Consider the following 16,758-nt stretch of genomic DNA (forward strand, 5'->3'; position numbering starts at 1 on the left):
TAATCTTTACATTCCACAGCACAGACCAGACTGGTGGAGCCAAGAAATAAATGCTCAACAGTAAAGGGGCCTAAAGCAGAAAAAAGTGGAAGTAGGAAGGTACCCAGCAAAATATCCCAACAACTGTGCTGCACCAAATGAATATATAAAGTCAGAGCTGTTTTATAAACATTGTATGGCTTTAATGACAAAAATCTGTTAAAATTTATACTGCCTTTCAGTGCATGGGCTTGGAAACGCACTGCAAGCAGGTTAGTACGAACAGGCTCTTTGAGTTAAAATGTAACCATATATTACAGCAGCTTTATATCATTTTATATTAGGAGAGACAAACCGCTTAATCCCATGAGCCAACTTACTTACAAATCTATGAAAGGCTATAGCAAGCTAGAATATGGAAATGCTAAAAAGTACCATTTCAACAACTTTTTGAAGTCTTCCGAAGTCCCAGGTTGGTACAACTGGTCACCTGTCTACGCAGAAGGATCAGCAAAATAGTTATCCCTTACAAAAAAAACCCCAACCATTGCCTCCTTTTACTGAAAATCCTATGCTCCTAAAGGGGCAAAATAGCAAGATAAATGTCAGACAATTAAACAGGATCTGCTCTTCGGGGTGTATGAAGCATATAGCCATTAACACTAAGCACATAGACAGGACTTGCAGAACAACATGCACTTCATCTAGTTCAGCCTTGGACCAGATGATTTTGTAAAACCGTGTGCTTTCTTCTGCTTTTAGTACTTTGTTAATGATTTTGGCACACCTAAGACTGAACCACTTAAAATGAAAGAAAAGATACCCCTCAGCAGGATCTTCCTGTGTAAATCAATCGGTGAGCCTTTAATTTTTTTTAAAGAGTCCTACACTTACCACATGGACGCATTCAAATTGCCTGTATGATAAAAATACCAATGCTTTGTCCGCAGAAAAAGACTGTTGAATAGCAGGATTTTTTTCAATAAATGCGCTTAGTGTCTCCTTATATATAACCTAAGAAAGCTGCTTTTCAGATGGAGATAATGGCTGATCCACCTTTTGCAATGAAATGCACACACAAAACCCCTAAGAAATCTGGGAATCTAGTGACTTAAAAACACACAACACTTTTCACCGAAACTACAAAGAAAAATTATGGCAGTGATAAGCGTTACCAGAATCTTTACTAGGCAATGTATGTTTTAACGTTTGTTTCATCACAGAGGAGATCCTGGTAGAATTAATCCAACATCGGTGGGTGACAGAAGCAGCAGTGTCTTAAAGCCACCACATCACAACTGAACTGGAGAAAGTATCTGGGCTGTTTCCTTCCTAACACCTCCAAGAAACATTTCTAACAAGCTTCAGCACATGCAACAGTCTATTGCTCCTCTGAGACCTCCCTCAGCTTTTTTCCACTGGACATCCTTTTAGAATTTACCTTTCACATCTGTGCTAGGCTTGGCTGTTGTCCCCGTCATGTCCTAGCAAAACCAGAGTTAGCAAAGGTCTCTGCCATGTAGTAGAGCTCAGTTGCCCCTGATGCTCCAGGGAGTGGCAGCAGAGATACCTTCTTTCATCCCTCTCTTGCCACGGGTAACATTTGCTGTTCTCTTGTATATACCACAGACAGTCTTGCACTGTAGCAAGACCACAGACAGACATTTGAGCTGTTGGAATGAAAACTGTGCAGTATCTCTTACAGGAACATGGGGGTATCACCTAACACACTTGGAAAAGAACCAAGGAGAAATTTTTTTTTCTGCCCTGAATTCCACGAGCTAACTTTAATTGACTTGCAGTGAACTTAAGGTGCCTCTGGTAACTAAAAATCAATCCCAAACAGTCTGGTTTATCTCAAAGATTCATCTCCTCTCCTATGTATACCATTGTGGCACCATCTGAACAGGACAGACTTGTGCTGGTCATCAGCCCCAGAAGTCTGCAGTAGTAAACCAAAGGGCAGTCCTGTATCTCTGTAACTCCCCCTCATCCAAAAACTATCAGAGCTGGAGCCTAGTGCCTCCAGAATGTGACACAAAACACACTTCTTTGTTCAGGCTTTTTTTACTAACCGTTAAGTGTTGGAATCCCCTTGGCAATTAATTTCCTGGCTGGTAATCCCTTGGCTGTGGTCCATGAAGAGAAAGTGGCTACACCAGAGGGAGGTGTGCAAGGCACATGCTCCGGCTTTGCAAAATGAAGCCGTCTCTTGATTTAAATGACAGTGGCCAAACCTGAAAACTTATTATTTGCTCTGCGTAATGAAGTAAGCTAAGCTCACTGTTAAACATTCTTTAAGATGAGTGTAATGTGGCAAACAGTCAAATTCTGCAGGTAGGGTTTTCTGGGTTGTCTGTGGTAATATTTGAAATAGTTTAGGCACAGGAAAGATATGAAAAAAATACCCTAATGGTAGCATGATACAGAAATATACATTGTATGATAATTAGTGCTGATGGTTTAAAGGACAAAGCCTTTATTTTACTACCTTCAAGAAAAACTACACTAACAGAAAAAAAAAATTAAAAAATCACTGCATACCCATAGTGTATTAAGTTTCTATGTTCTCAGCTCTTGTACAGTGGTATAAAACTCTTCCAGTAATCCTACCTAGTTCTGGTAACGGCAACACAATCTACAATGGACAGTCCAGAGCTACAGGGATGCTGCTCCCCAGCAGCCAGGCCAGGTGGGCTTCATCAGTCTGGACATACATACATCTTGTTTAAGGGCTTCTGAGACAAAGGGACAGAGAAGCTGTGTGGGCATTATTCCTATAAGCGGCCAAACTCCCAACAATATTTTGACTAAGTTTCCCTCAGTTTTAGACAAAGACTCGCACAGGAGGAAGAAAGTTGGTACCATGCTCACATGTGCTGTGAAGAGTGAGATGCTATCTTTTTCATTAACTCAGCCTAAAGTGACGCAGTCTTAACTGAAGCACTCTAATCCTGGATTCCTCAAATTAGGAAGCACCAGAGCTCTGTAAATACAGGAAAGCTACTCATCCTTCACACTCCAGAATGCTAAAAATAACCCACAAAACCATACTGGGTTTCCCTGGATGCCTTATCCCCTTCCCACACTGTCCTGACATGGGGGATCTACTCACAGGTGTACCTTAAACAAGGATCATAAATAAAACCAGTGCCAAGGGAATGAGAGAAGGAAAAAAGTGACAGTGAGCATTTCAGGTACAAATACTTGTGGGGCAAGCTCTCGCCCTCACTGAAAACACTCTGAAAAAGATCCCTGAATTCAAGGGGGCTTCCCCTTATCTGGCAGAAATCACTGCTGAGGTAAGGTGCTAACTACAAGCAAAAGATGGGCTTAGCTGTGCTGTGTTTCTTTCTGAAAATGTAGCGAGTGTCTACCTGGTGCTGTGCTGCTGCTGTTCTTTCTTTTACTGCTTTCTTGACACATGTAGGAGAGGATAAAAGCCTAATGGGTGCGAGTGTCAGCACAATATAAATTACTACAAGGAAAACCTTGATGCATGGCTTGGGATCTGAAAGAGGAATGTCCACCATTGTTTGTGATTATGGATCACATCACAATCTAATAGCAATTTTTATTTAATCAATAATTTCCATGCTGAACAGACAGCCCTGTTACAGAGAATCGACAAGCAGGTACTGATAGCGACAAGGCTTGTTATTAATCTTTACCCTGCCAACATATCAACCAAACTCTGTAAAAAAGCACCACAAAGATGGATTTAGAAGTAGGTCTTTCTTTTTCTTTCTTTCTTTTCTTTCCGTCTTTCTTTTTTCTTTCTCCTTCTCTTCCTTTCTGTCTCTCTCTTTCTCCCTTTATTCCTTTGCCTTCTTTTCTTTTTAGCTACACAGCCCCATTACCCTTCTCCCTTTCCAGGTATGTAATGTTTCATACACTTCATATTCTAAGTTTATTTTAAAAACCTGGGGCTTGAATTACACAAAAAGGCAATTCATATTAAGCAATTTCACAAATCAGTGGGACCTAGCCCAGTGCTCAGTGTTAGCCATTATAGGCTAATAAATCATACTTTCTCTTTGAGATGTCAATCGCCAAAGTGCTTTGTAAAAATGTTGGCATCTGTAATTCAGCGAAGCCTTTTCATCTTGAAATAAGATGCTCCAGACTGATAACAAGAATAATCCTCTCTTGATCAAAAAAAAAATCTGCATTTTACCAATTAAAGCTGCTGCCAGAAGCCAAACGGAGCAGCACTGAGACTCCACTGTAGTTTATCTCTGCTAAACACAAGGAGGGATACAGTTAGAGCTTTGTTTCATTTTCAGCTTGACTACTTTATCTCACCGAGAACTGCAGCATCTCAGCCCTGCGATACACGTAAGAATGGTATATGCAGACCTCATACCTACAGTGCAAGCCACCAGAGGACCCACTCCTGACAAACCCACCACCCATTCCTTTTATTGATTAGGTACCAGAGACCCGGAAGAAAAAGTCAAGCTCACACAAAAGTTTAAAGCACTAGAAAACATTAAATTTCTTTCAGCACGATAAAAGGCTCATCTGTTGTTTTTTTCTTTCTATTAAGAGGTTGTACAAACAAAAGAGACTGCAAAAGTGGATCTGTGCAGCCCAGCCCTCTCAAAATCAAAGGCGGAAGCGGCACCCGCGCCTGTGTTCACCTTGCCTGTCCCTGCCACTGCTGATGCATGCGGATCTGCCGCTTCTGTCTGAGAAAAAACACCTCCACATGCAGTAGCTGGGCCAGCGCTCACGGATTTCTATTCTTCCAGGCATCAGGTTTCTATAGGCAAACCTTCTGGGTAGAATATGGGCAGCTACAAGGGATAAAACGGCATTTGTGACAAAGATATGAATGGGCTGCACTGTGGGGAAAAAATCCTGTTCATTGGGAGACAATAAAAGCAGTGCAGAGACACACCACACCAAGCAGGGGACTCCTGAAGATTTGAGGGAGATCTTCCACAGGTTCAGCATAATAACAGGGGCTACACAGCAGCAAATCACTTAGCAAAGGCAAGGCAGGAAAAAGCTGTGCAGAAACCGCAGCTCTGTCCAGGCAAATCTGCTTTGTCCTGGCCACTTGGTCAGGACCGAAAGGTACCTGGAGTCAATGCACAAGCCCAACCTTCCCTGCAGCTTGGAGACAGCGAAAAAAACAGGCAGGGGCTTCCCTCTTCTGTTTTCTCCAGGATATGCCAACAAGAGTCAGAAGCCAAAGGGCCATCTCAGTTTGCAGCTTTACCCTTGCCTAGTGCTTGTCCCTCAGTCAGCGCCGGCTCCCCTGGGACTTGCCTGGCAGCTGCTTACCCTACACTTCTCCCCAAAACTCGAAGTCACCTGTGAAACACCACTAACCTGGAAGAGCTCACTAGCTGAACTCTCAGGCAAAATAAACACTTCAATTAAGTATGTATATCCACAAACCACCTAAATAGTGCTTTGTGATTAAAACCCCAGACAGGGGCCAAATGCTGCTCCAGCCACACACATCCCTTTCTGCTCAAGTGCCCACTTGTTACAATTTCAATCTCAATGGCTAGAGTAACTTCTGGGGGCATAGGAAGGAGGAGTGCTGTTCATCCCTACCTACAACAGTGAAAAAGAAGCATGATTTAAACGACTGTCATAGTTCAGCAACCTCTTTCAGGGACACCAACTTAAAGACAGTGATTCTGGCAACTCATGTGAGCAGCAGCTGTAGCAGCAGCAGACGAACAACTTTTCCTAATGTTGTGAAAGAAATGCTAATTACAGAGGAATTAAAATAAAAAAAATGATTACATTTCTCTCTCTAAATCCCCTCTTTAATACTTCACAGATTAGAGTGGATTTATTTTTTTTGTAAACCTCTCTCTATCAAAAAGAGAAATCCCCACTTTATTTTTTTTATTTTTTCCCCTTCCCTGTGATTCATCAAAAGCCAGACTCTAGGTAGGGGAACTGCCGATGCGCTTGTGGAGGGCAGTGCTTGAGGGACCCGAGCAAAGCACAGCTGGCCTTTGGGTCAAGCCCCGAGTGAACCAGACCTCTTCATCAGGCAGCAGTGCCGACTTTGAACACTGCTGGAAGGCAGCGGGCATCACAGTGGTCGGTGGGGAGCAAGGATGGAGCAAGGATGTGCTGGGCAGGCAAACTGGGGCCGTGCCAGACCCCCAGGGCTACTGAGGCTACAGCTCAGCAGTGGGGTCTGTCTGCAGTTACTTAACCTTCAAACCCGGCAGCGCTTAGATGGTTACCTTTGATGGGGGGGGTCAAAGACTTGCTTTATTTAAACAAGTCTGTGTTAGGTGCCCATATGGAAACCAGGAGAGAGCCAACATGCGCTTAGGGGCACAGACCTGCTTACTAGCCTTCCTATGTCATGTCATCAATCGCTGGGCTACAGACGAAGCTGCCATTCTGGTGCAGTTCAGAACTATGGGTTCAGCAGCCTATGATCCAGCACCGTAAGGTGGTGTCTTAATTCTAACTCAGCCTTTAAGCAGGCAGTGAAGAAGAGATTTCAAAATCTATAAAGTTGTGGACAGATCTTTCTCATGATTATTTGCTATATTGTATCCTCCCTCTCTCTCTTTCCTCTCCCTTGTTCCCTCACATCCACAAAGATCAAATATACTGAGGGGATGCACAAACTGGAAAAAACTTTCCCTGGCACTTGCTCACCTCCAAGACAACTCCCATGTTGTCCCAACCTTCAGCCCAAGCCCTGGGCTTGTCTCGCTTCTCGCATGATTTCCTTTGCCCACAGTGTTGCCTCTCCAAATATGGAATAGGGTCCAGACCCCAGAGATTAAAAAATAAGATAAAATAGAATAAAGCCACCAACAAAAAAAACTTTTGCTGTTGTACGTAAAACATTCTCCTTTTGTCAGGAAAGAAATGATTACTATAATGGATTTCATGTTCTTATCTATTCCTTACTCTTTTCAATTTAAAGGAAACATTTCTGAACCTTTCAGGGCAGTAGCTGTCACTGCCACGCACAATGAGCCTGCAGATGGGCTAAAGCCTCTCTGTGCTACTGTGCTACAGCCAAATAAAACTATAATGAAAATGCACTGAAAACTGCCTCTGCGAGGAAGAATTAAAAATTAAATAAATCCCTGCATGTATTTGGAGTTGCAGGCAAACTGGGATACATAATGACACCCCTTTGGGATTGTGAAGGGACTTGCTTCATGTAGCTGGGACTTCACCTGCGCCATGACCAGCTTGCAAGCACACCTCTACTGCCCAGAGGAAAGAAATCACTAACGCACAAAGGATCACCTGCCTTTTGGGGCAGCTGGGTGTAATTGCTGCATTCAGGCACAGATGCCTACCCGCACAGCTGGGAGAAGCACCCTGTGGGCTTTGGCAGCTTGGGGCTGTTTGCTCCAGGGAAAGTTTCTCCTCTGGCAAGCTGTGGGCAACGCGCAGCGCTCAGGGTCACTTCCAGCTCCGCCACTGCAGCTGTCACTCAGGGGAAATACTCTAATCTGGTTTATTCTCCAGTTGGCAGTGGATCTTTTTTTAGAGAAGAGAGGTTAAGCTCTCTCTAATGCAGGGGTCCTCAAACTACGGCCCCCGGTATTTACAGACACCCCCCCACCAGGGGTTGGGGGGCGAAACCAAGCAGCTGCAGATGGCTGCCTGCCACTTCATCCGTGCGCCGGCCCCCTGGTTAAAAAGTTTGAGGACTCCTGATCTAGTCCTTATCTACCGCTCTCCTACAGGAGAGGAGCTGAGAAAGAAGCCGGAGACCAAAGGCAGCCTGGTAGTAGAGGGAGTGAGACTTTCACATCTATTGACTTTGAGTATCCTTATTTTCTGGGCATCCCAAATGAGCCACTCCAAAGAGGTCTAGTCTTTCTGAGAGTGGTGTGCTCCTCACCTCCTGATCAGATACATTCTTAAGTGTTTTGAGGTGCACATCATTGATGAAGACACCTCCTATCACAACAGAAGCCATGAAACCTGAGAACAGGCAGCCTGTGGGCACAGCCCAGGTTCCATGTAGGTCCTCCATGGATCGCTGCCAGCTTCTGTTGGTCAGAGTGGAACCCATCCTTTTCTGTAGGAGCGGAGGAGAAAAAACATCAAGAACTTCACACAATGGTTCTTCTGGGTATCCTCAGGGCACTGCGACTACCTTGAGAACACGTGGGCCCCTGAGAAACACAAGAAACATTCCTCTGGTGTGAGAGGGGAGACTGATGGAGCCTTACAGCAGCTGCCCCGGGGCTTGCTGGGGGAGTGCTCCAGCCACCCGCTCTTTGCAAACAGGCCGAAGACCTCAGCAAACGAAATCCTGAATGTAAGCCACTGCCATCAGTTTAGGGCTTTCTGATCTCATCTAATCAAATATAACAACAATGAGAGAATTTTATTGCTGTACAATTAAAGAGAAAACCCTAACGAAGAACAGCTCTGCAGTTCTTCAAGCATGTTTTTTTAAAAAATGAAAAAAAATAATTACCATGAAGGCTACACAGCAAGGGGGATGAGAAATAGGCAGCACTGCATTTTTCTGATTGCCATTGTATTAATATTTAACAATAACTTCAGTCATTTCCTTGAAGGATGATTTTCTTAAACAAACTTTTATCTTTAGTGTCTAACCCTTTTGCAATATTTTATTCTAAAACTGATTTCGGGGGGGGAGACAAACTGCAACAAAAAGCAGATTTATAAAAATATACAGTATCTTATTAGCTTCTGGGCGTTCAAGTGCATTTATCACATATTTAAAACAAACTTGAGCTCAGCTAAGCCCAATTATAATATCTCGCTGGGCAGAGAAATTAATTAAACAGCTGAATGATAAAGACCCCAGCAGCAAACTGAGGCTTTAAAATAAATAAGATCTTTTTTTTTTTTTAATAATAAGAAGAAAGGAAAGAAAGAAACCTATAATACACATGTTCAAACAGTAATGTAAGCAATCTTTTCAGCAGTGCAATGCACTGTAAATAAGACTAGCTGGCAGGAGAATGCAGTGGTGGCTCTAACACAGCTCTCCAACTTTATGATTTGCTAATGTGCAACACACGTATCCCTCTTGCACCAACTTCAAATAACCCTGGGATCCCAGAAGTGCAGCTCAGCAACAACCAGGACAAGGGCAGAACTTGTCAGGATTTAAGAGCTTTCAGCAAACCCTTCAATTGCAGCCGGTACCCTATTCCATAGAAGGATATCAATTATAGATAGTGACTTGCTTTAGCAGGGCAGTCGGTACTGTCAGACGCTAGATAGACAACCATGAAGAATCATGAATCTTTCTATTAACTGTAAGAGAGAAAGGGGGGGGGGGGGAAGGATGGATAGGTGCTATAAATAAGGCAGAGTGTCTGAATGGTTTAACACCTTGCCTTTTGGTGTATGTATCATGAAAATTTAACCACACTGAATTCTAAGCGGCACATATCGCTTGAAAATAAGAGCTCCCGCACCAAAATCATTTCAGTGTCAAACCCTTCTGGGTGGGTCAATAACGATTCTTTTATGTAGCTTTTCAGTTACTTATTCATAACAGACCAGGTTCTGTTCATAAATTCAGTCAGAAAACACTGCCTCTTGGGGCCTAAGCACACTTCCACTAGCGCCCACATTTTACAGTAATAACAGCAGGACTTTGCTACAGAAAGTAAGGCAGAAAAATGCCATCAAATGCTGACTATTGTTCCCAAGGTTGCAATTTCTGCTCTAAAGCTACACCACATACTCAGACACAGATTATGTTTGTATTTACTATCTCATACATGCTATATGTACATGCACATCACTTTGCAATGCAGATATTGCTATCTGATTCACCTACGGTTGATTTCAAAGTAAATCAGGTCCCATCATTCCCAAAAACATAATAGAGTTATCCTCATGTGACAAAAAGACCAGAATATACACAAATTCTTATTTACTTCTTTCAAAACACATGCATACATGCTTGCGTGTACATCCTACATGTGATGGGAGTAATGACATCTATAACATGAACTGTGTGCATTTGTGTATTGTGGAAAAGCTCTCCCAAGCTCTGCTCAACCTGGTGCACCTACAATTCATGCTGAGGTACCGAACCCTTTAGGAAACAAAATAAACAGCTAGAAATATACTTCCATCTCTTCCCTAAACACTGCAGTTCCTCTAGAATTTCAGTGCTTTGGGATGCAATGTCTGGATAACAGTCTGTTCCACGCCATCAGACATCTTGGGTCTGATATCTTACTATTCTGTATGGCTACAAGCAGCAGCTTTATTCCCCTTAAGAAAAAAAACAACCATGCTCATTAAAAGACTTACTGCTAGCCTGTGTAGATCCTGAAAATTTAGCCTTATCAGGATGTACATGAATGCTTTTTTTAAGCCTTTTTTCTGAAACTCTGCATTTTACAAATTTCTTCTTCCCAGGTGAACTTTCAAAGCCCAGGGAACTGGTTAAGAGTGTTGAACGGGTGAAAGAATACTTGAAATACTTCCAAGTGAAATATACAAATGTATTTTCCTTTCTACTGAGTATATACTACATACCATGTACTCAATGAAGTGGGTGACAGGGAAGGTGTTTCATGCAATCCTTTGTGAAGGTCTACATAGACCACTCTTAGTTTCACTATACAGTTCACTTGACTACCCATAGTATGGGCAAGTAGGTGTGTGTACATGGCAAAATGTAGTATCACATGTGTAGTGCTGTATCACCCCCACCCAACTTCTGAACACGTGACTGTAGCTCTCTGCTCACGCTAATCACCCTTTCTGAGTGTCTGGGAATACAGGTAAGCTGGCAGATGTTATCCGAATACATCTTGCTAAAGCAATTTAAGCCTTTATTTATGCCAGTTGCCCCTGTCTTGATGATCACTACCCCACAGTAGAGTCAACAAAACAGGATGGCTGCCTATACTTTTTATGTCCCAGATAGCAGTCCAGCATCTTACTCCAAAAACTCCCTTCCAAATCAGCTGGAGCAACTGAGGTTCTGCTGAGTCTGCCAGCAGGTTGGGAATCACCTGCAACATGGCAGAGTTCTGCTGCAAGACTTAAAAGGCTAATGGCACGATCTTAGCTACAGTCCCACCTGTACACAAGCTAGCTCAGGCAACTCCAGACAGCATGGAATCACCTGATGTATGTGGCCCTGGAGCTGCAGGGTGAAGACCTCATGCCCATATCAGGGCCATTCCCTCTTTTGCATTTGAGCAGTGCCTAACAGCATGGGACTCTGGTCTAGCTAGCACCACAGGACTCCTGATGAGGCCTCTAGCTGCTACTGCAGTGTAAATATTCCCAAGTCAAGGACGTATGCATGCCACTGAGACACACACCCTGTCTGTGCCAGTTCAGGTGCACACATGCACAAGCGAAGTCAGGAACTCACCCAGTGCAAAGACACTGAGGTAAGCGCAGCTACGGCAGTTTGTATTTACTGGGGTTTACCCACCAGCATTGGGTAGGAGGCATGCATGAACCACATCAGTGGGAAGATTTTCAAGGACCAAAGTGTTGCTCGGGTACTAAACGCTTTCTGCCAGAGTCACGCACCTAAGGAAAACCAGGACTGCCCGCCCGTGAAGCCCTCCCGAGAGCTGGACCTCGTTTCCCTAGTTGCTGCAGGTATACATCGGAGGGCTGAGGCAATCAAGGGCAGACAAAATGTGGGACAGACTGGGGTGAAGGGCGAGACTTTCAAACAGAGTTAGATGTCTGAAGCCCTTTGCTATTCTGGACAGAAATAACTCGCTCAAGTCCCCACAGCAGGGCTCTGTCGGAGCAGCAAAAGAAATCACAGACCAGGGCCCCATCACTGAGTCACGCTGACTCTTACAGCGTGATTTGTGCTACTTGAATGTGATGGTTGCGATGATGAATTTATTGTCTTCAGGGTATCGAGTCAAGACTTGCACCTCGTAATCTTAAATGCCATCGTAACATATCTGAATCCTGAGCCCTGCCAAAAAGTACTCCTTGTATCACAGAAACATTTTTTATATCGCTTTTTTACGTCTAGAGAAACCCATTTCAGATGTTGCTATTGTGCAGAGATATAATACACTTTTCTTTAGAAGAGTCTTGATTGTGACCCTTATAATATAGTCACTTTCGCTGTAAAAATCACACCAGAAACAACACATGCATTTAAAAATACCCCAAACAATCAAACTATCACACTGTCAGTTTAATTTGCCTTAAACCACAAAACAGTAGCTATTAACTAACAGGCATAGTGAAATTCAATTAAATTTTACATCTGAAACGTCACAAAATCCTCTTCCTGTTTTTCATTACCAAGTGCACCTTTATTCTGAATTTCTCTTTTATTTCATGTATTTTGGTGTAAATCATTTATCATCACTGGATCGTTTCTGAATATTGAGAAAGGTTTTCCAGGCATCATAAAGCTTCAGCCTTACAATTATTAGCAGATAGAAAGACTGTGCCTGTGCAGAGCCCCAGATGATGTCAATTGGTCTGTTTGCACGGAATCAATTGCAAGACCAACACTTGATCTTTTAAATGTGTCCAATCCTTTGCAGCAGCCATTTGTATGGCATTTTTTTCCCAAAAAGAAAGATATTGTGACACCAAAAGAGTCTCTCCTCACATTTAATTTTGGCCTATTAAAATGTTAGGGAATTATCTGTGCAAAATGTGTCCAAATGATTCTTAAAAAATATTACATTTTTATTTAAGATTTAGGTTTTGATAGTCTTACATTAATTATTATTGTTGCTACTGTTGTTACTACTACTGCCTAATAATAGCAAGAAGCTGAATATACATCATGATGACCAAGTACAACACCAAGAGGCTCTCACACTCCAGCAAGTGAAAGCTGGCATTGCTTTACTAAAGTCAGCTTTGCAGCATCGATTTGTCATTTTGCATAGTGTCTGGAAATATATGGTGGGTATTTTTTATTTATTTGGGGTAGAAAAGTACTTTTTTCAACAAGGTATTTCAGTAGCACTGGCCACATTTTGCAATAGATTTTGCATGATCTCCAAGAAAGAATTAAACAGTTTTCTACAATATATACAATTCTGACACACTGATGATTAGCTCAAGATGTTCTTCTCTAATCTGTACTAGCAACTCTTTCCCCCCCCCGAGTATTTGATATGATCTGTGATGCTGGTAATTAAGAGAGGTGCTGCTAGCTAAGAAGGCTGGAAATGTTGTGGGGACTGCACTTGCCAAGTTATATTCTATATTTCGGTTGTTCATTTTCTAACTTACAATACTACAAAACAGAAAAAAAATATCATTTCTTTTGGAGAGGTGGCAGGGAGGAATAAAAGACAAGGAAGACAGACTAATATTTGGCGTAGCATAAAAAAGACCATACAGTTTGCTTTTGCTAAAAAGACTGAAATAACTCAGTCTCCATGTATTTAGCCAAATAACCACCTTCAGTTTACACACAACAGTAAACTGATACTAAACCCCCGCTTAGGGAAGGGGAAGAATTCCCCTCACCCATTTCTACTGTTACAGTCCCTTTGGGGAGAAAAAAAATCAAACTTGGCTAAAGGTTAATAATAATTCATGTCCAGCTTACCATTACTCAATAACTATCAAAGTCTCTAACTCAAAATAGCGTTTGCTGGCTTACAGGATCAGAGCCATTACAATCTCTATTGAAGACTTTATTGAATTTTACACTAAGCTTTAGCTGACTGAACAGGTCAAGCACTGTGGCTCCGAGTTTTCTTTATTCTCAGAAACTCATAAACCCCTCTCCAGTTTGCAGCGCTGTTAGCTAAGAAACTTGACTCAGCACAGGGTCAGAGAACCCGACCCCCATGAAAAAGGTCACGTAGTTTTAAAACCCAGCTCCTGAATACCATTAACTTACATGCACTAGCTGTTCCTGCGTGTCAAACTCCCGGGAACAGCCTTCCCAGTGGCAGTTTGTCTCATAGACCACTTCAGGCTCCTGTTTGCTTTCATCTTTGTCCCCTTCCTCTTTTACCAGGGTCACTCCTTCTGGCTGTTCCTGGAGAGAGGAAAAAAACAGGGGTGAGGAGAGAAGAGAGGAAATTCTAAAACTGAGAAGGAAGAAAAGTGAATTACTTCAGCATTAAAAGAAAGATGATGGGACAGGGGGATTATTTTCCTCCCAGTTCACTATGTTACTCCATTCTAAAAAGTACTGAAGCCCAAAACAGGCCTGGTAAGCCAGAAGCCATTTGCAGACTATACGTGTAAAATACATTTTTCCTCCCCAGAAGTACTCACTCCAGAGAGCATCTAAAAAAAGTCCCTTTACTTTTCAATTAAAAGCAAATCATAAAGGCTTGGCTTCCCTCTCCCTACACTTAAGCAGCTTGTTATTTGTACACTTGCTGCTTGCAAAAAAGACAATATTCAATATAGTTGAATTAAATGAATTTGACTTTAGTACTAGGATTAGACACAACCCGGATCACCAGTATTCCGCAGCGTGTTTTCATTGTTAATCCATTAACATTTTTTCACACTAAAACCTTTCCAAGAACAAACTGCTAACTTTCAGGCTACTTGTTAGTCTGTTCTCATCCATAATACGTGCATGAAAGGGGTGAGCCGGGGCAGAGAGTATTTAATTTTGATTTTTGACTTTCCACCTTCAGTTCCTCAAGTGCTTCATTCACTCCAGTTTGTTATTTGCTGAGGTTAAGAGAGTCAGATGTAAGCATAAACGTTTGGTTCAGATTATGCACTCGTGCTACTTTTCCATTTCAAACCTGCTAAAGAATTCAGACAGACCTCTACTTTCTTTTCATGGATTCACTCACTAGATGGAGGCTCTGATTCTCATCTCTCCGAGTCACTGCAAATTGGGATTTGCTTTATTAAAACCAGTGGCATTGACTGGTATAGAAAGTCTAGCGAGTGAGACAGGAGCCCAGCGCTGAGGCCTCAGTGCAGTACAGTGCTAAGACCCGGTCAAAGTCAAGGTGGCATTAAGTATTTTTGCTGAACAGAAAAAAAGTCCTCAATAAAGACCTGAATGCCTCGTTTGCTTTTCCATGGCAAACAGAGGGTTGAGCACTCTCTAACTGATCAGAGGCACCTCTCCACCTGCCTCTTCCCTCTCTGCCCTCTTCTGCAGCAGCCCCTCACAGCTCACATTTAAGCCAGGCCACCCTGAGCCCAGCCTGCCCGTCTGTGTGCGCTGAATGAAGGGCCATACGAGTGCAGGAAGGCTGAAAACATGTGCTACAGGCAAGGTGTGTTTTCCCTCCAGCAGGAAGATAAAAGGTTTATGGGTGTACCCTGACCGCCATACCTGCACGCTTCCTGCTCCCGGGCTGGGCAGGTCCTCGTCAGGCTTTATCTTGGAGCGCTTGTTGTGCATGGGATCTCCAGTGCTGCTCACGGCAGATTCACTTGTGGGTTTATTCTGCTGCAGGCACGTTGGTTGTTTTGGTGGGGGTTTTTTCCCCCCGAAAGAAGACAAAATTAGACGGTGATAAATATGTAGCTCCAAACAAAAATATGCAGCATCTGCTCAGCAACATTATTTGGAGAAGCTACATTGTTAATTATATTGGATGTGCAATTACATTGTGCTTCAATTACACAGCATTAACTCGCAGAAGAGCTGCCTTGCTCAACCTTGTAATGGAGCAGGGAGGGAACAGGGAGGATGGCGTTTGATGTCGTTCCTTGCTACAAACCAATAGCAGTTTTGTCAGGCCAGGGACAGGTAGGAAGAACTTGATTTTCCACATAATGATGACTTCAGAAAGGCAATTTTGAAAAGCAAAATCAGTGTGTGCTCATTCAAATAAACACAAGAGCAAGATTTATTTTTTCACACTTGGAGGAAAGGTTTTGCACTGAACATTGGCACACAAAAGCTCTTTTACTGTGTTTCCCATTATAATGGTAGATAAAAAGAAAAACTGAACACTAGTGCAAGGCTTAGCCAAAAAATCCTAGGTGAAGTCCTGGGTTCTCCCAAGTAAATAGCAAAACTGCTGCTGACATGAACAGGCCAGAATCTTGGTTTTTGCTTGCTGTGCTAGACTGAACACCATTATCTACACCTGCAAATGGATCTTGTAGGAATCCAGAGATCTTTTAGAGATATCTGAACTTGCATGGACCCCACAAAAAATCAATATGCTTCCTACAGGAGCATGTTCTGCTTCTACATTTGTAAAAGCTAGCCAGGAGATAAACAGCTCCCAGATTGATAAATAACCTATCCCAGGTCATCTGGAAACAAATAGCACTAGCTAATAACAGGCAAACCACAAACTGCGATAAACTCCATGTTACAGGCCTGATTCACGGCTGCACATCGCCAGCTTTTGAGAACACACCTTGGTTTACTGAAATGATTAATTCAAAGTCATTTGAAGTCCAAATTTGCACAAATCAGAGAAAAAAAACCTTCAAGTCTCTGCACTATCCTTGAGATCCTCTGTTTCTCACAGACAGGAGTGAGTTACTTCAAGTTACACCTGTGTCAGGAGGGCAGAGTATGACCCTGTGTATATTACAGCCGATCTGATTTGGAGTTGAAGCTGCTCATCTTCAAAATTTTAGTGTTTTTGATGCATTTTCCTCCTCTTTCTTACTCCCCACTATTAAGTTCCTGTAAGATCCAGGACAGACAGTTTGGAATGAGAAGCTGCTACAGCACACTGAAGTATTTATGAGGACTAAAAAGCACACTACCAATCAGGAACCACGCATACACTCCTGTGATTTATAATAACGGGACTGCAAATGCTATAGCTGCAAGAAAACTGTTATCGAAGGGTCTCAGTGACAGTGCTGATTAATTGCCATCGAGACAATGCCATTTATTTCATT

General features: G+C 42.7%; 1 protein-coding gene across 2 annotated transcripts in view; it reads right to left on the minus strand.

The window, feature by feature from the left end:
• Positions 1 to 16,758, minus strand: part of GLI3 (GLI family zinc finger 3) — a 215,689-nt gene that overhangs the window by 27,613 nt on the left and 171,318 nt on the right. Inside the window, exons 9-10 of one of the 2 annotated variants that reach the window (XM_040593148.1) lie at positions 15,221 to 15,334; positions 13,805 to 13,945 (exon numbers count right to left, since the gene is read on the minus strand). In XM_040593148.1, the coding sequence (XP_040449082.1) occupies positions 13,805 to 13,945; positions 15,221 to 15,334 (255 nt within the window). Of the gene's footprint in view, positions 1 to 13,804; positions 13,946 to 15,220; positions 15,338 to 16,758 lie in introns of both variants that reach the window. The other variant, XM_040593147.1, reaches the window with a different exon arrangement.

Source organism: Falco naumanni, chromosome 4 (genome assembly GCF_017639655.2).
Source record: "Falco naumanni isolate bFalNau1 chromosome 4, bFalNau1.pat, whole genome shotgun sequence".
Classification (NCBI taxonomy): domain Eukaryota; kingdom Metazoa; phylum Chordata; class Aves; order Falconiformes; family Falconidae; genus Falco; species Falco naumanni.